Genomic DNA, 23,512 nt, shown 5'->3' on the forward strand with positions numbered 1-23,512 from the left:
ATACATCATGAATCATCACAATAATTATTTTACGTTTTTAAAGAAACATTGATGCAATATTATGACTATTGTCCCACTTCTGCGCATGCCCATCGTTCATATTACACGTAACGAAAGTGTCAAAAGTTGGGATTGCTTGGTGTATAGATGGTAAGGCTTAGCATTGATTACTTAGGTTCAAAAGTCCAACTCCCAAGGCTGTACAGGATTGTGTTTAACGCTAAATATTTTCATATGAACGAGAAAATTCATGTAAAAATAGTGTGCTGTTTCTGCAAACATCTGCGAGTTGCATTGTGGGTCTGTTGTCTCACGATGTATCAAAAGAGAATTGCAGCTAATAATTTTATTTCATTTTGCAAATATTCAACATAACAGAGTTTAAATACTACAACAGAAGCATGCTATTTCACATCTTTTATAGTAAAATATGCTTTTGTATCATTATTCAAAATATACTTGAGTAAAATTCACAATATTAAATATATCATAAATCCACATGATACGATAAAGGCATGTGTATGTAAAATGTCAAGGATATACGAATATACTTCAACATATAATTTAAACGAGGAAGAAGATCTTTTTCCGGTGCATTTGTCATGTTAGGAAATAACAGAAAAACTGTCTCCAAATAACGTGTCATGTACAAATATCTTCTAAAAACTGCCTTCTGCGTATTATACACTAAATAAACAGATCGTCAGACGCTATCGCCGAGACGAAAGCAATTAGGTGTTGCCTCCCTTGGACAAGCTAGACATCTGTGAGTGCAGGTCGGAAACCTGCTTCAACCAAAATTGTCCCTATATATTGGTTTACCAGCAAAGTACCGGTGGTCGCAGGTTTCATCAAAGTTGGAACCGTTTGCATCACGGGTTTTGCTCCCATATAAAGCAGACACATCCTGGTGTAAATGGGGCCTAGGGGCCTTGTGCCACGGACTCATTTTCAGTATATATCATGGTGTGTACATGACTGGCATCATACTGGGATTATTTATATACTCATGAATAAATATCAACATAGTGCTGCATTACAGTGGTCATCTCTTGATCCAGACCATATTATCAGGCCAGGTGGAATAGTTTTCAGTATTCAGTAGCTGACGTGCAGAGGTGCTTTTAAAGGGAAGAAAGCCGTTCCTGATGAGAAAGTTACAGATCTTGCGACCGTGAGGGGAGTGGCGCTGAAACATCCACTCCATCATGATATAACGGACGTCAAATGTTTGGAAAAATTTAGACGCTCGACGGAATGCGTTTACCTCGTGACCTTCAATGTCCATTTTGATAAACACCTTCTGGAAGTCCACAACACGCACCAGATCATCCAACTTAATGGAATCAACGATGGTGGCGTTGGTATTACGTGTTGACTCGGATACTGGTTCTATCCTCGATCCGCCCACGTTGTCCGTATTGATGAGGACTTTGACAGGCTCCACGTGGTCGGAGACAGCGTTGAGAAGTAGTTGGACGTTGTCACGGACTCCGGCATATGTGAGCGAGGAATGGAGCAGGAATAAGCTTGAACTAATAGGATCTACAGCAACGACCTTCCTACCCATCAAAGCAGCATACACGGTGTACATGCCAACATTACATCCTATATCAACCACGTGCATGTTGGGAATGGAGGCCAAGGCCGTTGCCATGGCTGCAAGGAGATCCGGTTCCCAGGACCCAGTGTCCCTGATGTGTGATGAAATGAACTGATCTCGACGTTTGCTGTAAACACAAAGACGAGTTCCGTTCTTCATAGTCTTGAAAGGAACACAACTACTCCTAGGAACGAGTCTGTGTGGATTGTATACATATACTTTTCCCTTCTTGTTCCTTTTTGCCATCTTCTCAGCGTATTTCCTATCTCTCCTTTCTATAAAATTATGATAATTAAAATGCACAGGGTTGATGTAATCGTCAAATGGTTCAGTGTGTTGACGAAGTCGTGAGTCGTGGATGTAGTCCAGATAGTCCTGTTCCTCCTTCAGGTGATTTTCCCAGTATCTGGCTCCCCTCGATCCTCCCCAAACAGATGAATATGTGTACCACGCTAGTAGGAACGTTAGCCCCGCTACGATCAGTACCGCCGCACAATACGACTTCGTCGTTAACCGACGTATCATTACATTCACCATTTCGAAAACACTGACCATGGAATGGAGCTGGATTAGTATTTTGGTGCAGCTGATATACCACTTTTTCGTCAATTAATTTCACGACCATTAGGACCATTGGTAGCCTTGCGAGGAGACGTTTGATTCCTAGTGCTGTTCGTCAAAGTTTCAGCTTGGTTAGCCCTCAGTTTTATGTGCTTCAGCTTTCATGTTGGGCCTATTCGGAATGGACGCTGTTTCTATTCACTGATACGTCCTTGTCCAGTTCAGAATGGACCTGAAACGTTGAATATAATTTGATTTATATCAAAGAAAGGCATTTGATAGATATACTGAGAGAACCAAGTATAGGATCGCAGAAACATTCAAGCATTCCTTTAATATTTTTCTGTGTTCATCACCAGATCTGAACAGAGTTGTGGTGATGAAAACTGGAAAATATTGAAGGAAGGCTTGTCTTTTCCTGTGTTCCTTTTCTTGTTTCTCTCAGTATATACACTTGCGTGTCATTCAGATCTCATCCACACTCCATGCCGACCACATCTGGTGGAGCGTCAGGTTGGGTAACAAGAAGCACCATTTTACAAAGTATTTTGGTACGACATAGTCGGGATTCGAATCACCGACCTTCACTATATCCACTTAACCTAAAGGGAGGTCTTCTCTAAAATGCCGAGAGTCACCGATTTCCGTGACATTCTTCGTTTAATTATTTCTACGCGTCTTTCAGAGATAAAAAAATTACACTGCTAAAGATCTAACCAAAGATTAAATAAAAGTGTGACGTGGGTGAAAGATATATTTTAGAAAAGCCAACCAACAATGGTTCCGTGTTTTCAATCCAGGTGCATTTCTTTCACGTTCCAAAATGGTGGCCCGATAGTAGTCTCAGATTGTTGTCAAGTCGGATTTAAAATACTGCCACCTGTAAACCTTTGAGAGTCACAGAAACGAAAATATTGGTCTGGTACTCGAATTGTTTAGTGACACTCCATGAGGCGCAATCAGAGTTACTTCCCTTTGTACAGCCGCAGGGGCTCGCCTGCCCTCGGCAGTGTTGTGATCGCGAAGGGAATATTGACCTGTTTCTGCGTAATGTACAGCATTAGTCCGACTTACCTGAATGCTGGCTTAGTCAACAATATGCTTTGTCTCTGTACCACAATACTGCACCTGTGTTTACAGGCTGGGGGCTAACTATCATGAACAGTGGGCTGATTATGTTTCTCTTCCGCATAGTCTCATGGATTCAGGCACACAAATACGTATATACCCCGTGGTTTAATATATTGATTTTTATGCAAGATATGGTATTAGATACTAGCTTTGTATTAAATTAGCTCGTAGACACATTATGTTATTTATTTATTATAACATTGGAACGTCTAAAGTATACTTGCATTCATACTGATATAAAGTATGGATTAATCACATACGTTTGCAAGACGAAAACGTGTTGCAAAATCTACTGCCAATACAGATGCGCGTAAATATGTCACACGTGTACCTACCTTGGAGATTGGCTTTGAGGCTCCACCCGCATGGTAGATCCCCATCCTGATGCACCAGGACGGGTCTTGTTCCCCATTTTCTCCCCCGCAGGTAGCAGCACATACGGTAACCGTGTGACCTTGACATACGCCAGCCAGATTAGCATTCCCGGCACACAGGTGTGTCACCCGGTAAATGCGACCGGTATCGCAGGGGGTTTTGTGAACGCGCGGGTTGAATGCTATTTTAACTGACATACATATGTCTATCGTTCTGATCAGTGTTGGTGTATTACACTCGCTTGTTAAAGTTGAAAGTTTAACAATATGATTTTATTTTACAAATTAACCGGAAACGTTTTAGTATTTTGTTGTGGAGACCGAATATTGAGCCAGCCTAATATTTTCAGTTCCACAAATTAAGTATTAGGTCAACTCACAATGGTGCTATTAACTGCCTAGTACAGACTTTGGAACCTCGAGAATCTGGACCCCCTTAAACCTGACTTGAACAGAGAATACTGTCGGGTGTACTAACACACCTATGACGAGTTAAATGTTAATCTGTACACACAATTCATTAATTAGGTTATTTTTATCCGGAAGGTCTACAATGTATTACCACGATCCGGGTTAACAAGGTTTTATTATCCGTCTGTACAGCAGATTTATTTAGTTATGAAAATCATTTTGTTTCCCAGGGAGTTGAGATTGACAATACGATGTGCCGTTTGAGATTAACATCCAATCATCGATGGAAAAACAAAGCGTCTTGGAACAGCTGAGCAGGACATGGGCGTTATACAAATATTAGTATAATTACCATCGTAACTCGAATATTCAATGAAAGGATGTTTTTTTTTAATTTTCGAAGAGACAAAATTATTAAAGACCCTGCTATTCCAACCCTTGACCCTTTACCCGGCCAACATGTAGAGCAATATAGCAGTTAATTCGTTACATCGACAAATCCGGAGTGGCTGGAGGGAAACGCATCCCCTTTTGTCCCGAAACATTATTCAAGGACCTTTGATGTTCACGTGGAAACGTGTGAAAATGAACTGTGCTATTGCCGAAAACGGTATCGCGTGCGTAAAACCAGTCCAACGTCCTGTGTTTGCCAGAATGCTGCTCAGTACTAGGCAAAACACCCCACCCCTCCTAGGATACACACACCCTCTCTCAACTATCCCCACCCACAACGAAAAAGTGAAATGTATAACTGTAACAATATACTGAATATATCGTACACTGAGCTCTATATTCCAACATCTAATACGAACAACGATCGTTTGAATTGAGCAATGAAGAATGTCTCCATCCCATTGATTTTAAAGTAAGAAGGTATTAATGTCAGTGGTGCGGTCTTGACTCTATTCATTCACACCATCTGTGGCAATTCCAGTTACTTTTATTAACACGAGGCATTGAACAGTCTCGAGGAAGACTCGTGGTATTTCAGCATTCATTCGCTGCGGAACACGAGTCTCATAAACCAAAGAGTTTTTTCTGGATATTTAAGGAGATTTTTCCTGTTACATTACCAGATGGAACGGCCGCTGCAGTATGGAGAAGTATAAAGATGTTTCTTATAAACGGTTAGAAGAAGCTAGGGTGAAGGATAACCCCGATATGCGTCGCTTGAAAAGGTTGGTGGTGATACTGACCGTACTCTGTGTTGCCCTGGTATGTCTAGTGGCGTATTCGGTTGGAATAAAGGGTTCATCGGGAGTAGACCACACAGACCAGACGGGTCAGAAAGTTGGAATAGGAGGGGTTGGAGAACAAGCGGGAGAGAGCATCGAAAAGGATGGGCAACAGATGGATGGACAACAGAAGGACGTGCAACAGAAGGACGGGATACAGAAGATTGAACATGATGGGACACAGAAGGATGTCGATGAACCTGGTGACTTTCACGAACCCCAAATCGCTTCTCCTGATCACAAGGGGTCGAATGATTTGAATGAAAATGATTCCTTGCAGATAAACAGCCCTGCTCTAACGGAATCTCCAAACAATCAAGGTGGTCATAAGGAGCCTCACAATATAAGTGCCTCTAACGTGGATCGGAATAAAACACGAGAACAGTATATGGAAGAAATTAGACAAGATTTGTTGAAACTTAAACTTCAAATGAAGGCTAAGAGCAAAGCAACGGGGGTAACCCACGAGAAACCCCAGTCTACCCTTCCTTCCACGACAATTTCCCACATGCCTAAGAATGTCTCACTGCCTCCAGATCCGAATCCAGAATTAACTAAAAAACAGCTCCATGCTCGCCTAAACATGGTCTTGTCTGACATCAGGAACGACATTGGCGACAGAAAATCGTTGGAGGTGACACTGCTGTTCCTTCAGCGAGCCATCCAGGTCATTGAGCAGAAGGAGCTTGCTGCAGATCTTGCAGCAGAGGGCCAGACCCTTCCCACCCTACCCCCAGGCTGGAAAGATTTTACGACCCCTACACTCCACAATCCTCGTATTAAAGACATGATGAAGACAATAAGAACCTCACCGCATAGTCTCGACAAGTATAACCTTGACAAACGATATGGATGGGACTACCGATGCGTGTTCCTTAGAGTACCGATGAAACAGCAACCGATGATTTGCATCAACGATCCTGAATTGGATAAACCTGTGTCCAGCTCTCTTGCCGAAACCGGACTCTATGAAGGTAAAATGCTTGGGTTCTTCCTAGAGATTTTATACTCGGATATAACGTTGCAAGCAGTAGATTTAGGAGCCAACCTGGGACTGTATAGCATAGCTGCGGCCGCTATTGCCAGGCCCGTGTTAGCAGTTGAACCAAACCCCCACAATGTTCACCCTTTCCACAAATCAGTCAAGATGAATAGGTTTCAGAAATACGTCACACTCGTCACAAACTGTCTGTCCGATCGGTACAAACTCGTACAGCTCATCTACAACAAGATGGGTAACCTTGGTGATACTAAAACTGTCGAGGTTACAGAATCGATGCTGAACAATGATATCGTTTCTGTTGAGGATGTCGTGCGGACCGTCCAAATGGACGACCTCATTCAGGCCATGACCTTCAAGAGAGCAGTTGTCAAGGTCGATATCCAAGGAGACGAGGTCCGGATGTTCCGTGGGGCGCAGAGGTTCTTCAAAGCTGTTCACGTGCGTTACGTATTAATGCATTGGTATTATATGGACGACCCAAAAGGTTATGACTATATTTATAGATTTCTGAAAGACAGAAACTATCTGCCTAACTACTCTCCTCATGGGAGAGTCATCAGCGAGGAGGCAATGAAGGAAGATCAGTCAATCGTTGTATGGATAAAATTCTGACCAACCTTCCCATTCAGCGGATGTGTCGTTATTCTGATGTGTGGAATTTGGAATATATATGTTCCTGTTGTCAGATTCCGCCAGTTCGGGGGATAAAGAAACTTAAGTGATTTATTTAGCAAAATTACGTTTTGCCCCAAACCGTCAAAACTTCCAAGTCGATAATGAAAGACGGAACGTCGTTATTCGCACTGGTTACCAAATGACCCAAACCTTGGCATGCAAGACGATCCCCTTCCGATCACCAATCCCATTGCGAGTATCTCACAGATCGCATAGGTCAGAGCAGTGTGTGAAAAAGGTTTCCAAAGATTGCAAACCAGTCGGGCTATCTATGCCTGCAAATTAATAGCTCACAACATAATCCAGTAGCCGGAATTTGAATGTAGACACTGGTTTCATCATTAAGCTGCTAATATGATTAACATATTTATCAGACCATAATCTTGCTTGATTTAAAAGTGCATGAACTTAACAAGTCGGAGAGAGCGATATATTTACAAAATGACCCCATGAAAATTCACTAGTGAAAATTCACTAGAATGTGGGTTTTTTTACAAGCCACGGGCTAGCGGACAAGTGGATATTTCGCTCACTGGGGTCAGGGAACCCTTCCTTAATATGGCGTGTCTGCAAATGTAGTCTGTATTTAGTTATTTACCAAAGCGGTAGTCACAAATATTTACTATTTCACTGCATTGCTTACTAAGTAACGGCCACAATTGTCAAGTTGTCGCAAAATCTGCCCGAGTTATGTACAGATAATTTCACTTTGGTTGCTGTAATATTTTATTCATAGTATCGAAATTATTTCATTTTTGCTATGTATACTTTTACTTTTTTTATCTGTTTTACAATTATTTCTATTTCAATTGTTTTCGATTTCCGAATTCAGAGAAAATAATAGCCAGTAGAGAAAAGATGTGAGGAAATGGATTACTGAACTAAACTTTTAACAATTAACGTAACGTAAACATATTCGAATGTAACTGACACATGTATAACGAGAAACAAATAATAATTTGAAGAAAAATGAAATAATTGAATCTAATAAGAAAGTAACTTTCAAAATTTAGAAGTTTTTTTGTTTTGTTTTGGTTTTTATTTTTTTTTAAATTAGGAGGAAATAATTGAAATTAGGGAAAAATTCTATGTTTTTAGCGTGGCAGCATTTGTTTGCACATAACGAGGATTAATGTAAATGGTATGTTTACTTCTGATTGTCAGTGGGCTGAAGTATTCCAGTTCTCTCATATTCACATGGCCCAACAACAAATCATTAGCTACTCAACCACGGCTGTAACGAAGTTGAAGGATCCTACTCAAATATGTCGTGTTATCTGAACTTCGACATAACCTACAATGACTAAAACAAAAAACGCGGAGACTTTGCTTTCACTTTGAAATAACCATAAATTGTACATAACAGTTTGGTTCTTTTTGCATTGGAACATGTATGTGACCCATGAAGGTCCCGGGGTAGAATAGGCCTTCAGCAACCCACGCTTGCCATAAAAGGTGACTATGCTTGTCGTAAGAGGCGACTAACGGGATCGGGTGGTCAGCCTCGCTGCCTTGGTTGACACTTGTCATTGGTTCCCAAGTGCGCAGATCGATGCTCATGTTGTTGGTCACTGGATTGTCTGGTCCAGACTCGATTATTTACAGACCGCCGCCATATCGCTGGAATATTGCTGGTTGCGTCGTAAAACTAAACTCACTCACTCACTCACTCACTGGAACATGTATGTACCCAAAGATAGATAGGCATTCTAGACGTTGCTATGAAAAAAAACTTTCAAGAAGATTTCATTTGCAACGTTTGCATGTAACGTACTATTTGAATATCAACGAACACACCTTGCACTTTCCCTCCATCAGTTATGAGTCCATTTGTTTTCAGACTGTTATTGCTGGGGTTAATCCGCTCATCACTACCCACAATATACACTCAGATCCGGATATAGAACAGATCTTCAGTAATCCATGCTTGCCGTACTAGGTGACTAACGGGATCGGGTGGTCAGGCTCGATGACCTGGCTGTCTCATGCCATCTGTTCCCAATGGCGTAGATTGATGTTCATAACGTTGATCACTGAATTGTCTGGTCTAGACTCGATTATCTACAGACCGACGCGATATTGTTTGAATGTTGTTGAGTGTGGCGTAAACAGCTACTAAACAAGGCTGTATCATTCCAGTTTCGTTCGGGTGTATGAAGTCACATCGAAATGTTGTGAGTGCACTGAACCGTGAAGTTGTCCATATGCTTGTATGTTTTCTTAAATACGTACTCATCTCTTTCTGAATTACCTATATGTTTACAGATATAGTTTATTGTACCTTTGACACTATCTGTAAAGCGTTTTGTTAAATCTACTATAATACATGCAGTTTTAATATTTATCATTTTAATGACTATAAATCTTTTTATGAAATCGTTGTAAAATTTGTGATTTGCGTTATGACACAAAATCTGAAGAAATGTTGTTAAGGGACCATTCATAATTTATGGCTAGGGGCTTTTGATGGTTTTAAGGAGGGTCCCCCATTTCGTTCTGGGGAGGTTCGTTAACATTGTACACATGTAGAAAGGGGGTTGGGTTGGGTGTGTGGGTGTGTGTGTGAATGTTGGTGGGGTTGGGGTGATCAGTTTTGTATATTTAATACAAAAAATATCGGGAGTTGGGGGTGAGGGTCATTGATTTCTCACACGGCATGCAGGCTGGTCTGTTACTTTGTACATAAATTTCAGAGGTGTGGGGGTCGTCACTCACATTTTACATACTGGTCCATACCTCCACCTTCTATGCCATAGGTTATGACCGGTCCCTAAACACAAATCCGGGATTAAAACTTGAAACCCACGATCCTGGGATCACAGAATCACTGCACACCTAAGAGACGCAACACGGGAACGCTCCCTGGCTACTGGGAACAAATGATGCTCTATGTAACAGCCACATGGGCAGGCCTACCAGAGAAAGCCTTCCCAATGAGCAGGAAGCGCAGGAAAGTCTACATTAATTGTGGTAGTAGCAACATAGACCTACAGTCTAAACTTAGCCCCAGTGTTGTTCGTTACACTCGTACGCTGGGTCTAACAAACCCTAGTAGGAGGTCGCGCCAGGTAACCTTTGAGATTGACCAATCAGAGCACAGCTTACCAAATCGCGAAAGTAGATATCCGCACATACCTCTGGAATTGTTACCCGAACGATTCCGAAAGCTATTTTCCCTACGATCGCTTTCGGGCGATGCAGCTTGAGCACGCCACAACAGAGAACAAACAGTCGCTGAAAATGGCGATTTTTGAAAATATTAGCTAATGCTAACCATGTCAACAGAAACCAAAACGCGTATATACTGCGGGTCAAATATCAGTGTTATATGCGGATTTTCGTTTGTTGAGAGATCATTGTCAGGGAACGGTGAATTTCGTAAGTCCCACCAAACCCTATACAGTAGCCGTTGTCTGATTGGTTAAATCCGTTTAGCCGTCTCGCATTTCATTGGACGGCCATAGTTACCTGACGCGATCTTCTACTAGCTTTTAGTTAGACCCAGTGTAGGAGTGTAACGATTAACACTGGGGCTAAGATTACTTAGACTGTCTAAACATGTAATCTCGCTGCCGAAACAGCGAAAACGGCAACGAGAGACTAGGAAACTCCAACAATTTTACATCAGTGAACTTTGACCTCTACTGCGCATGAGCATTACGATCCACGCTTCTGTCAAATGTCCGAGCAACCTTTAGTCGCTACGTGTAGAGGAGAATATATCAAAGTAATTACTGTCAATCATTTCATACGAATGGAAAGTAAACTATACAAGTGCAGACACAAGTATACGAGGGTGATAAATGCCAAATAACACCACACAAAGCAAGGCATTGTGTTTATGATACTATTTCCACGACTAATGTGGGCTTTTCTGCGTTTTCTGAAAAATGGGAAAGTTTCTTTGGTAAGCCTCATGGGAGATCCGGGTTAGAATTCAATCTTTTATGTCGTAAGTCAGTCTTGTAAGTACTGCCCACGCATGTAAGTAGCTGGATGGTTTGTTTGATTTCTTGTCGAGTTCTCCTTCAAAGGTGCAGAGTGTTCTGTCACCTCGGATTATGTGACCAGAATATTATCCTTCACTAATGTTGCATGCATCAGTTCGAGGAAATAGGAAAGTGAAAGCCTCACTCGACCGCACCTGCTGCAAATATAAGGCTCTTAGCTGCGACCCAGAAATAACAGTTCCTGAATGACAGACCTCTATGCATTCTGAAATTCCAACAGAATCTGACATCCATATCATGAGAGTTTCTTAACACAAAAGACGCCAGCAGTATGTTCAGGCATGCGAGAAGGGCTCTCTTATTACGTCAAAGGTGCCCGTATTTCAATACACTGAAAAACACAACCTCCGATCTGATTTCTAGATAACACCTTTCCAGTATTTCAAGTCATTAATAAACAGTTGTACTTGAAAACATCAAATACACATGTACTGTGAAATATCACATGCAACATTCGAATGTCCAAAGACGTTGTAGTACAGTATTTACGGTAATAAGTATTGTATGACTGAGGTACAGAATAATATGGTACAAGCTGCACATCGATATTATCAGTTGGTTGTATTGAAGGAAAATATTGCTGCTTTGTGCCGTTTTCTAAAAATAAAGGACGAAACCGATTATAAATTGAAATTTATTATAAAAATGAAACGAGTAAGGTAATATACATATTCCAGAAAAATAGTTTTAAACTCTGGAAACTTTACAACAGAATTAACAAATATAAATTTTGTGTAAAGTATAAAATTCTGGCGCGTGAACTGAAGTGATGATTGTAGACGGAACACACTGGTCACAAACTCTGCGAAAGGTCAAGCGGCATTGGCCAATATGAAATGCAGGTTTTCGTCAACATGACGACAATTATTAACGACCTTCACGATGGCAATATGGAACACATCTTGTCTTATGACGATTATGATTACCAGCCTTCACGACGACCATATGATACACAGATTGTCGTCAACATGACTATAGTAAATAGAAACAGGTATTCATGACTCGATATGAAAAAAGAGAATGCCACCGGACTGACGTGGTTGAAATGTTAGTCCATCATTTTTAGAATGTTAACTTCAATGTGCTGCTCGCATACATTTTCCATTTTTCCATGGTAACGATGGTAACGAGCATTTTGTTATACACACCGTGACACCTGTCCGTCTTTATAGCTTCGTTGGGCTTCACGCATTGTACACAAGTGGGGGAATAGAACCCTGGTCTTCGACGTGAGGGTGAACGCCTTAACGACAAGGCTACCCCGACCGCCCCTTACATGTGAAAAGAACTGATGCCGCTTCTGTACTTCCGGAATGTCTATGTGTAATGAGGCAGCAATGTTTGGTGGACAGCACGTGATAGGGGTGGCGGTCAGGGGCTGGTCTGCCAGGGTCATTGTCACATCTGTGAGGTTGGGCAGTTAAGTCATTGTTTGCAATGAGTGAGTGAATATTGCTTTACGCCGGATATGGTATTTTCCGAGGAGAGTGGACAATCACGTGAGATATGACAGCGACACATATAATGGTGGTTTGTCGCTTCTGTGATGGTTGGTGTCACGTCTTCGTGTAGAGGACAGTCACGTACATGTTCGGATGTGCATGCGTGACAATGTCACTTGCTGAACGTGATATTTGGTCTGTTGCACAGCAGATAGAGGCCTTGTTCCATCAGAAATGATGCCCATGTTAGAACCCTGCAAGGTTAAAAGCCTGTTACTATGGAAACATTTAAAGGCATTATGAGAAATGCCTCGCTACCGCGCTACTTGTTTCATTCGTCTATTGTTGTATAACAGTTTAAGTACACTCATGCTCAGTGTTGTTTGTTTCACTGCTACACTGAGACCTAACAAACTCAAGTAGAAGGTCGCGTCAGGTAACCTTTGAGTGACCTATGACCGTCCAATCAAATGCGAAAAGGCCGAACGGATTTAACCAATCGGACAATAGCTACTGTTTAGGGTTCGGCGGGACTTACAAAATTTCCCGGTCAATGACACTGATCTCTCAACAGACGATAATTCGCATAAAACAAAGATATATGATCTTATGACATGGTTACCATTAGCAAATTGACATCCTTGAAAATTGACACAAATGTTATTTTCAGCGATTGTTTATTCGTTGTTGTTGCGTGTTCCATAAGCACCACTCCGAAGGGATTGCACAGAAATAAAAACGTTCTGAATCGTGCGAGTACAAACGTTTTCGAGGTAAAATGTCAATTTTTGGTAAGTTGTATTCTGACTGATCAATTGAAACGGTTTGCTGACGCGACATCTTACTAGAATGTGCTAGTCTCAGTATAGCTGTGTAACGTATGATGCTGAGCATAAGTTTCCTTAGACTGATTCTACAATCAACATGTCGACGGAGAGTTCACACATACACTGACCGACTCGGCTGTCATAAGGCGTCAGAGAGCGGGAGGTCGATACTTGGATCACAGATTGCATGTTACCCTATCTGTTAATGGGACAAACACGGACTTACAGGCTTGAATTGATTTGGGGTACCTCAGTGGGCAAGCTTATGAAAGCGATTTTTCACACACACACGCACGCACGCACGCACGCACGCACGCACGCACGCACACACACACACACACCTGCAAATAGGACGCTATGTAACTGCGTCAATCATGAACGTTAAATCACACTGTTGACACGGCATTTGAAATTTGTCCAACCAATCCACAAAACGCCTTGCTCACACAACAAGCACAACAGTCGTCAATACCTAGCGCCAAAATAAGTCAAGAGCAACGCACGCTGTTATTTAACAAATTAGTGGTTAAAAAAATGCAAGTTGTGATGTCCTGAACCAGTTCGGACGGAGAGACCGTGACTCACGAGGGTAACGTTACCCTTACAACTAGCAACAACCAGGCTTTGTAATCGTCAAACCTCAGTCGTTCCCTGTCCGTGTTATTCTACCGATACACCATAAAACGTATTGTCTGAGCTTTGAGGATTAGCCGTCACTATGGTTGCCAGGGTAACGTTACCATAGTAACGCGACTCACTCTCGGTCGCAGCTGTCCGCGTGCATGATCATCTTGGTGTTGAGGTTAACGTGTAACTCCAGGTTCGAACTCTCCCGTCCTAGACGCCGCCTGAAACAACAGAAGGAGAGGTGGGTTTAACACGACTTTGAACAGTATTCTGTCGCGCCTATCAGAGGGATGCGGCAGGTATGGCCAATTTGAAGTTTTTAAACGTTTACCATGTTTGTGAACCCCACTGACAAGGGTACAAGGTCTCACTGTCCTTGAATCGCTTTACTTTCCCTTCCACCTGGAGCTTCCTGCAATGCTAAAGCCACAGTTGTAGAAACTCTAGAATATTCCCAGGTTCGATCTTCGATCCGTCTGGCTCCTTTGATGTTAAAAGGAATTGTTGCTTCTTTCAAAATGCATTTAACTAAGATTCTTGGAGGCTAACATTGGCTTTATCACACTCATTCACAAATTCCAACAATGCATTGAATTCTCGATAATTCCATTTACGGTTTACTACACCGACGGTGAAATGAAAGTATACACTTACAAACAGGTCCCCGTTGGGAAAGCGATCGCAGAGCTGCGATGATCGTAACTCCCACACCATGACATTGATATACGTCATTCCTAACGCTGAGAAGATCGTAACTCCCATATCACAACATAGATTTACGACAGTTGTAACGCTGAGATGGTCGTAACTCCCATGCTATACCATAGATTTACCAATGTCGTAACGCTGAGGTGATCGTAACTCCCATTGATTTACGTCATTCGTAACGCTGAGAAGATCGTAACTCCCATTCTACAACATAGATTTACGACGGTTGTAACGATGAGATGATCGTAACTGCCATTCTGTAACACAGATTTACGTCAGTCGTAACGCTAAGATGATCGTAACTCCGACACTATAAGATAGATTTATCTTATAGTATTTTGTGGGCCGGGGCCCGTGTTTTGAGGGACGGGGCCCAGGATTTCGCAAAGACATTGCAAGCGTCATCAAATATGTATGTTGATACTATGCTAATAGAAGTTAATAGTACGTTAATAGTACGCTGATGTGTGCCGAAACACGGCAACACTGAGTGATAGGGCGGGTCTGGTTTTATGGCGTTTTAATGAAAGTCGAGACAGGACAAATCATGCCTCCGTACTACATTCAACAGCATCCATAATCATTTTTGTTTGTTTCTTGTTCAGCAAATTTCAAACATACTGTGGGTAAGATAAACGAAGCCCCAGATTATTATCCAGGGTGCCACTGTAAAAAAAAACAACTTTAGCGCTAAGACTACCTTAGTGTGTGTTAGTGTGTGTTAGTGTATGGGAGTTACGGTTACCTTAGCGCTAACATCGTTCTGTACAGGCACGTAGACACTGAACCCGGGGTTTCGTTTATCGATTTTCTGATCCGCAGTGGGTGCCTGTTTAGTTGTTGAACCACACATATAGGCAGCATAGGATATGATGATCCATAACTTGTCGATTTCCTGCTGCATGTTTCACGTTAAGCTTTCGTCTTGCTGTTTATCAAGGACGTCAATGCTCATTTGTGTTTGTTTGTTGTTCACAGTGCTTGATCACAGTGCTATTTCATCTATATGGCGATGGTTTGCAATTGCGCGAGTCTGATCAGACAATCGCAATATTAAGTTCGATTCCTCACGTGAGACCATGTATGTTGTCCTATATAGTCGTAGTCACTCACTCACTCACTCACTCACTCACTCACTCACCCACTCACTCACTGCTGTACATCTGTAAGTACTTACTCCATCTCCTCATCCTCGAAGTGCCTATACCAATGTCTGAAGGCTTCTCGGGCTTCCAACTCCGTCACGGTTCCATCCCCGTTCTTGTCCAGCGTCCGGAAAAGCGCCTTAGCCACTAACAGCTCCTTCTCGGTCAGCAAGTCCACCAGCTCCCTCTGTAAACCAGTTTGTTTCCATGAAATACTCGGCAATAATTTATTGGTCTGATGACCACCAAATCTAAGTTATGTAGAAAAGTACTTTGTTATCAGCATTGGTTGTTAATGGCTGGATGGTGTTCTTCAAGCAGAGAAACTCTGATCCTTCCCCGAAAGGTTTCAAAATAGACATGAATATTAATAAAGCACCAATGTCTTTTAATCTTAGTTGCGATGGTCTCGTATGCTACCAAGGAATACTAAACACTGTTGTTTTACGCCGCACTCAGCAATATTGCAACTATTTGACGGCGGCCTGTAAATAATCGAGTCTGGATCTGACAATCCAATGATCAACAGCATGAGCATCGATCTACACAGTTGGGACACGATGTGTCAACCAAGTCAGCGAGACTGAGCATCCGATCCCGCTAGTTGCCTCTTACGACAAGCATGGGTTGCTGAAGACCAATTCTAACCCTGATCTTCACAGGTCCCGTCATAGGAGTGTATTAAGTCATACGCGTTAGCGAGACACGTCACAACGTACCCTGTCCCGCTTGGCCAGCAGTTTCTTGGCCTCGTGGTTGACAAACTCCCACCAGTCCAGCCTGCCGTCACTGTCAACATCGGCCACCTGGAAATCCACCTTCATCAATCGGGTGTCGAACTCCGTCACCTGACGTTCCTCACGCCGCTCCAGAAGGTGACCTTTAGCCTCGCTGAACTCATCCCATGACACGTAGCCATCTGGGGGAGAATTGAAATGGGTTATCAGATCATCGCCTTTTATTCCTTTTGTTTTTTCAGACCAAGCCCCGGCCTACCATAGACAACGTTCCCAACGTGAAGAAACACACAGATTTGCTGTGTCCACGATTAACGTGGACAACTCTGAACAGACTACATTAATTGTGGAAATAGCCAAATTAACATAATACCTCACTACTGAAACAGTAAAACGGTAACTTTAAAGCGCTGAAACTGGATCAAACAAAACAATCTGCGAGCTCGATTTTGAGCATGCACACATGGAAGCGGGAGTCTCGAATGAATGTTGACATTTTCCAGCTTGAGCAAAACGTGAGTGCTTATGTTCCCCTTTTAAAGTATTTCTATTGACATGGTTTCGTGATAAACTTACTACATGGAAAGAGCGATAGTTTATGACACGACGTACTGGTGATGGACTGCCAATAGAAATCTTGCTATGTTCAACCACAGATCTGGTCACCTGTCACATTCCAGAAACCAATATTAACGCTTCGGCCGCCTGTGGTACCAGTCTAGGGGAGATAACTGTGGTTTGTTTATTTCTTCCCAGGCGTGTCGTTTAGTGACTGATTTGTGTTAATTAAAAATCACCATATTACAATTGCTTACATTCAATGTAACCTGCTTCAAAGCTACCGCTTACATCCAATGTTCCAAGCTGTTGATTTCAAGTTATAAAATCGTAAGTGTAAAGATCTGCGTGGTAAAGGATGATATCCCTCAATATTTAAAACTTATACTTATATAAGCCGAAATTTTGTAATTATAAACCAGCAGTTGAAAGTGGCAGATGCATTAATATTGCATACAAACAAAGACATTGTCCGTTGTAAATTAAATGGTACCTTCGTTGCTGAAGTCGAATAGTATGTGTTATATCTGTGATGTATATTCTCACATCAGAAACAAGTACATCTCAAAATATTTTATTAAATGTCCATCAGTTATTAATTTCGTATCTACATTACACAGTAAAATTGTTAATATCATCGAGGATGTATGTTTATTTATATACAATGTTGATAAAAAAACATATTTAAATGGAATACATTACACGTTCTCTAAGTATCCATCAATTTATACGTATACGTATTTTAATGAAAAATAGTTCTGTTCTGTTATTATCAACATGCTGCAACGTTTCAATAACCATACGCCTATGCAGAGGACTTTATGCGGTACATAGTCTTTCGTGTTCGTTGCTGAATATCGTATACGTCCTTTTGGGACTTTGATGGTTCTGTGTAACGGAGCCTTATACTACGGACGTCAATGAAGGGTGCCGGGGTTTTCCGAAAGCCATCTCATTTAGAAGTCCGTGGACTACTATTCGGAAAAAAGTTCCAAATAGAAGCCCATGGGGTTCTATTTAATTCCAAAGTGTGTCAAATGAGAGTAGCTTCCCCTTTCTACAATACAAATTGTCCATGTTATATCTTCCTATATTTGGCATGACGAACATATCTGTTTAGGTTGTTTAGCGGTGTCGACTGTCATGATCGTTTGTGCGATGGATTGACTCGACTGAACCCCATAGTTCTCGAGACTAATTTTTAAACATTTCAAAGTTTTCAAGAGTTATAGTAGAGTTTGTATGCGTTCCGTTTCATTGCATAGACATTGCAATATTCGTGAGAGTAACTACATGTATTATATTAAGAATGTCCTTAAATTATTGCCATATGATTTTTAGTCCATATCATTTCCACTTTCCGAATAAAAGCCCATGTTTCTGAATATAAGGCCAGACTTCTATCTGGTGTCAAATTTCATTTGTCCAAAGCCCTGTTTTCCGTGCAGACGCCCTGGGTTTGCTTTCGGAAAACCCCGATACGTGTTTTTCTGCACAAAACAAAACCCTGGCTTTGCTTTCGGAAAACCCCGATACGTGTTTTTCTGCACAAAACAAAACCCTGGCTTTGCTTTCGGAAAACCCCGATACGTGTTTTTCTGCACAAAACAAAACCACGGAACAGAAAAGTTTCTACGTACCTTTGTCTTTGTCGTAGTTCTCAAAGGATTCAATCAATTCCTCGAGTTCCGCATCATTCAGCAACACGCTCAGGTTACTCTGAAACAAACACGATCAATACTGAAACACCGGCGTCCCTACCCCAAACCTTACTTTAAACAAGCATTGGCACTCTCTCTTACTTAAGCGCAACACCCTTCCTTTGCAAGACCAGAGGATATGAGACTGTTTCAATTATGTCCCTTTCATTAAATAATCGCTTGTAAAAATTACTATCGCGTTCTCGAATAGGCGCGTATCGATTGAAGGAGCTGTCAATGTATTGCGAATGGAATCTCAAGATGACAAGTAACAGTTCCAAATTGTATCGACACAGATAATGACGAAATATAGCCATATCTTTATAAATTGTCACCGGTTTAAAAACATATTTCTTTGCATTAAGATACATGGGTATCCATTCAGAATTTGTGCATAATTTCTCGAGGTATCTTTTATTCCCAAGCAACTGATGATTCTAAAACGTGTAACCATATGGGGATTCGAACTGGGTTTTATCGTGATGGCGAGAGCATGGCCCACTCTCCCAACCCACGCAGCTTGTGTCAGAGACTCACGCAGATGTAGCAACTCCAGCCGATGTTGGTTCTTGACTTCTTTGTGAGCAGGGCATCCACCTTGCGGCACTCTCCACACTGCTCTAGACACTCCTGGTGAAAAATCCGAGTACACACCCGACATGGATGGGCGTCATCATCGGCCACTTTCCGGCACAGCCAACACTTGGGGTCAGAATAGTACTGAAAAATCAATAATTCATGTTTAAATCGTGTTGAAAGAGTTACTGTATAGATAATAAATGTACACGAATCGACGATAGTTCGAGTATGGTGAATCATGACATGATGTTTGAATCGCGCTGATGAATAATAATGAATTTAGTTTTACGTCGCTTTTAGCAATATTCCAGCAATATCACGGCGGCGGACACCAGTGGGCTTCACACATTGTACCCATATGGGTAATCGAACCCGGGTAAATTCATTAACTACTACCCCAACTGAACTGATGAGTGTCTCGAACTGAAATTGTTATGAAAGAGGTCGAAAGTATATCGTAAAACGGAATGAAAAATAATTTAGAGGGGATCAAAATAAAATGGTAGTAGAACCAGCAGGATCTCAAATACGTTTCTGTCCACTCGTTGCAAAGTCTTTTACGGTCTCTCTCCGGTTTCATTTCGGTTGATCTCCGCCGTACTGTTCGTGACGACTGTGGTCCGTGATGAAAGACATCACAGATCAGGTACAGTCCACGTACATGTCAGTCGTAGGGCTACAGGCTACCGTTTAGCCGTATCGAATTTATCGGAGCGGTTTGTAATGTCCATGTGAATGATTGGGCGCGTGTCCAGTAGGTCAGCCTGCTTGACCGCCCTTCAGCTGCTCCTTACTTCAAAGGAGGCTGATTGAAGACCTTTTCTGAGGCGGATAACTTCATGAGTAAGGTGCACCATATATCAGCTATTCATATCAGCAGTTTACAGATCAGCTGTTCATATCAGTGCTTTACATATTAACCGAAAAAAATGACTGCATTATTCTTGCCACTGCTTCACAAGTCAGCTATTCATATCGGTGATTTACAGATCGGCTATTCATGTTATTGTGCTTTACAGATCAGCAGTTCATGTAGTGCTTTACATATCAGCCAAGCATATCAGTGCATTAATACGTACCAGCTCTTCATGTCGTAATGCTTTACGCATGACGTTTCGTGTTATAGTGCTTTCATAGGCGCTCGACTCTGATATATATGGTAGTATGACCTAAACATATACGATATAGAAAGGTGTGAAATCGAAACAAAGTGGCGGCCTGGCTCGTAACGGCTCGTTTTCGGTCTGACAAACGCTTCTGTCGCTTTGATCGTTGAAAAAACTGCACAATTTATACTCCGTTGACCTCTGTCAAGTACCTTGCGTATCACAGTTTTTTCAACGATCGAAGAAGATCCAGTACGTCTGACCGAAAACGAGCTGAGGCGAGCCATGTTGTTTCGATTTACTGTCACACCTTTCTTAGATATTTAGATCATTCAGTCATAGATTCATATACATATCAAAGTCGAGCGGCTATGAGTGCTTTACAGACCAGCCATTCATGCTATAGAGCTTTACGTACCAAATATTCATACCGGTGCTTTACGTATCAACCAAACATATCATTGCATTAATACGTATAAACTGTTCATGTCAGTGCTTTAGGTGTCAGCTGTTCATGTCAGTGCTTCAGGTATCAGCTGTTGATGTCAGTGCTTTAGGTATGAAATTTCTATGTGACAACACTTATCCCAACTGTTTCTTGTTGTACGGCAGCATTGTTGTAGCTAAACTCTGTATCAATAGCATCAGTTATTGGAGACAGATGAAAGATGGTAGTCTAAGCCTCCACAACGAATCGATAAGATCAACAAAGAGAAATATTGATACCACAAATTTAGATATGATTGCCATATATAGAATCAATGACCACCTGGATGACATACTATGAGCTTTCAATCGCCCGTTTAATACAAGCTGGCCTCTCCGAGCTCAGTCAATAGAGAAGCTATGAACGTAACCTATAAATGATGGATATTATAATACGAGTAGCAACGATGACAGCTTTAAGATGGGGTTAATGCACATCAGTGGAGCTCCAAGGGACAAAGACAACATTTATTGCTGTTAAAAATGTGTAAGTGGTAACGACGTACATTTAATGGATCAAACTTGAATCGAGACGTGACGGTTTTTGTACAATGCCATTTGCCTACATTTCGGACTCTCGAAATAGTCATTCTTTTTTGGCCAAATCGGTATGGTGATTCTTTACTGTTTACTGTACCGGACCGCTGTACTGAACTACTGTATTCATTACCGTACTTGACTTACTTTACTAAACCACTGTACTAGACAACTGTACTAAACCACTGCACTAGACAACTGTACTAAACCACTGTACTAGACAACTGTACCTAACCACCTACCTATTGTCTCTGATACAGTGTTCTTGTTGTGTTATTATCACTGGATTTCAGTGTCAGGTTTCGTTCGTGTGTCATTTATCAGCCCGGAGTGATAACCCAACTTTTCAACCACTAAATTACCAAAACGGCCCTTTCAGTCGTAAGGAGGACACAATTTGTCAAAATCAGACATTTTGTCATACATACCAGCAAATCTATTCCCCGCTTGCAAACCGTAAAGATCCGGTATAGAACAGATCTTCAGCAAACCCAAAAGGCCACTATGCTTGTGGTAAGAGTCAACTACATGTAACGGGATCGGGTGGTCAGGCTCGGATGACAAATATCATTGGTTCCCATTTGCGCAAATCGATGCTCAAGCTCTTGATCACTGGATTGTCTGGTCCAGATTTGATTATTTACAGACCCGCCCTATAGCTGGAATATTGCTGAGTGCGTCGTAAAACTAAACTCACTCACTCATTACTTACCGCTTCCCACGTGGGCTTGTCTGTATCCGGTACAAAGCTATCTGGGATGTCAGTGTCTTTCCGAGAAGTCGCGGATCTCTGCCGGAACCTATGAGGGTCTGCGTTGCCCCTGACAGCCTCCTCGTAGTCTGCATTGTTCTCCATCTTTATCCTCTCGATGTGCATAATGAGCTCAAGTCGCTTCTGTTGCTTCCTCGCCTGGTTCGTGTGCTTAGAGAAGGATCCGATCACAAGCACAGCATTCTTGTAGCGTCTTTTCCTGGCTTCCGGGCCCTTGCCCTCAGTCGATGCCCCGCTGCCCATTCTGACAAACTTTCTTCCTTAACGTGGAGATTCTCCCCTGGGCGTTCAGATCCTCAAGTTATGTACCTGTTGATGACGTTCATCCAGGATTTCTAACCTGGATGTTTAAGGTTAATATGTTCAATGTCCTCTCCGTTCAACTTTTCCAGATGTGACAAGACAATGTAAGACCTTTTAATCAGTATTTCAACTCCAGACAAACAGTGAGACCAGTTTCTTAGACCTTCAGTGGAGTTTCTCGTTGACGCGCCGTCAATCCATCTCTAGCAATAGAAAACCTCTCAGCTCCTCACCTGCAAATACTCATATGACATTACCTCAAACTACTCACATCACACGTGACAAGGGCAATAATAATCTATGTAACACATATCACTTATTGGATTATCCCATTAAACAGTTGCCTAAAGGGATTAATGCGTACAAAACAGCTTATTACTGACTTTCGTACGGGACACAATGTCTCGGGGTTTATTAAGAGAGCGTTTACATCATAATCCTATAGGTCGACGGCGCCAAGCTAAGTAAGATCACGTTGTTTAGTCTTACACGTCTACTGAATCTGTCCTGACAAATAAGGACAGACCAATGTCATGCGCGGCTGTCAGTAAACAATAATATCAGCAATATAATGTAAATATGGGTATCAAAATATGTGATTTTTAAAACGATCCAAGTGCTGAAACACCTATACACCGAATGGAGTCCCTACACGAGGTTCTAGAATGATCGCCAGAGGCAACCTGTGACTGGGCTCGGTACGTGATGAGGACAACGTTGTTGTTCAGGAACATGTTAACAGGAGCAAGGGTGACCCGTCAAATACATTGGCCAAGTTTTATTGCACATTGCACTCACTGAGCAGCCGTCGCACAGACTGGGTGCAACATAGAAACCACTCGCTCATTCTGAATTGGGAGGAAGGTTAGGTCGAATGAAGTAATTAGGTTTGACATCCTCTCGAACACAGACATGGGGTTGCGTCGTGTCTGCTCACAGAACGACAGTGTTCCATCGTTACATAAGGACATGTCTGTTTGAT

General features: G+C 41.9%; 3 protein-coding genes across 3 annotated transcripts; 1 reads left to right on the top strand and 2 right to left on the bottom strand.

Annotated features, from left to right (window-relative positions):
• Positions 1 to 331: 331 nt before the first annotated feature.
• LOC137291692 (uncharacterized) lies at positions 332 to 3,795 on the bottom strand. The gene is made up of 2 exons (XM_067823128.1): positions 3,631 to 3,795; positions 332 to 2,396 (listed from the first exon to the last, which is right to left on the bottom strand). The coding sequence occupies exon 2, from the start codon at positions 2,156 to 2,158 to the stop codon at positions 1,046 to 1,048; it is 1,113 nt and encodes a 370-aa protein (XP_067679229.1). The 5' UTR covers positions 2,159 to 2,396; positions 3,631 to 3,795; the 3' UTR covers positions 332 to 1,045.
• A 1,380-nt stretch (positions 3,796 to 5,175) lies between these two features.
• On the top strand, positions 5,176 to 6,930 carry LOC137290584 (uncharacterized). The gene has a single exon (XM_067821626.1). The coding sequence runs from the start codon at positions 5,176 to 5,178 to the stop codon at positions 6,928 to 6,930; it is 1,755 nt and encodes a 584-aa protein (XP_067677727.1).
• A 5,266-nt stretch (positions 6,931 to 12,196) lies between these two features.
• On the bottom strand, positions 12,197 to 22,470 carry LOC137291486 (PHD finger protein 24-like). The gene is made up of 7 exons (XM_067822845.1): positions 22,168 to 22,470; positions 19,285 to 19,467; positions 18,688 to 18,766; positions 16,472 to 16,671; positions 15,785 to 15,939; positions 14,031 to 14,120; positions 12,197 to 12,699 (listed from the first exon to the last, which is right to left on the bottom strand). Exons 1-7 carry the CDS (start codon positions 22,468 to 22,470, stop codon positions 12,618 to 12,620), a joined length of 1,092 nt encoding a protein of 363 aa, XP_067678946.1. The 3' UTR covers positions 12,197 to 12,617.
• Between the last annotated feature and the right edge of the window lie 1,042 nt (positions 22,471 to 23,512).

The sequence above is a fragment of the Haliotis asinina genome, chromosome 7 (assembly GCF_037392515.1).
Source record: "Haliotis asinina isolate JCU_RB_2024 chromosome 7, JCU_Hal_asi_v2, whole genome shotgun sequence".
Taxonomy (NCBI): domain Eukaryota; kingdom Metazoa; phylum Mollusca; class Gastropoda; order Lepetellida; family Haliotidae; genus Haliotis; species Haliotis asinina.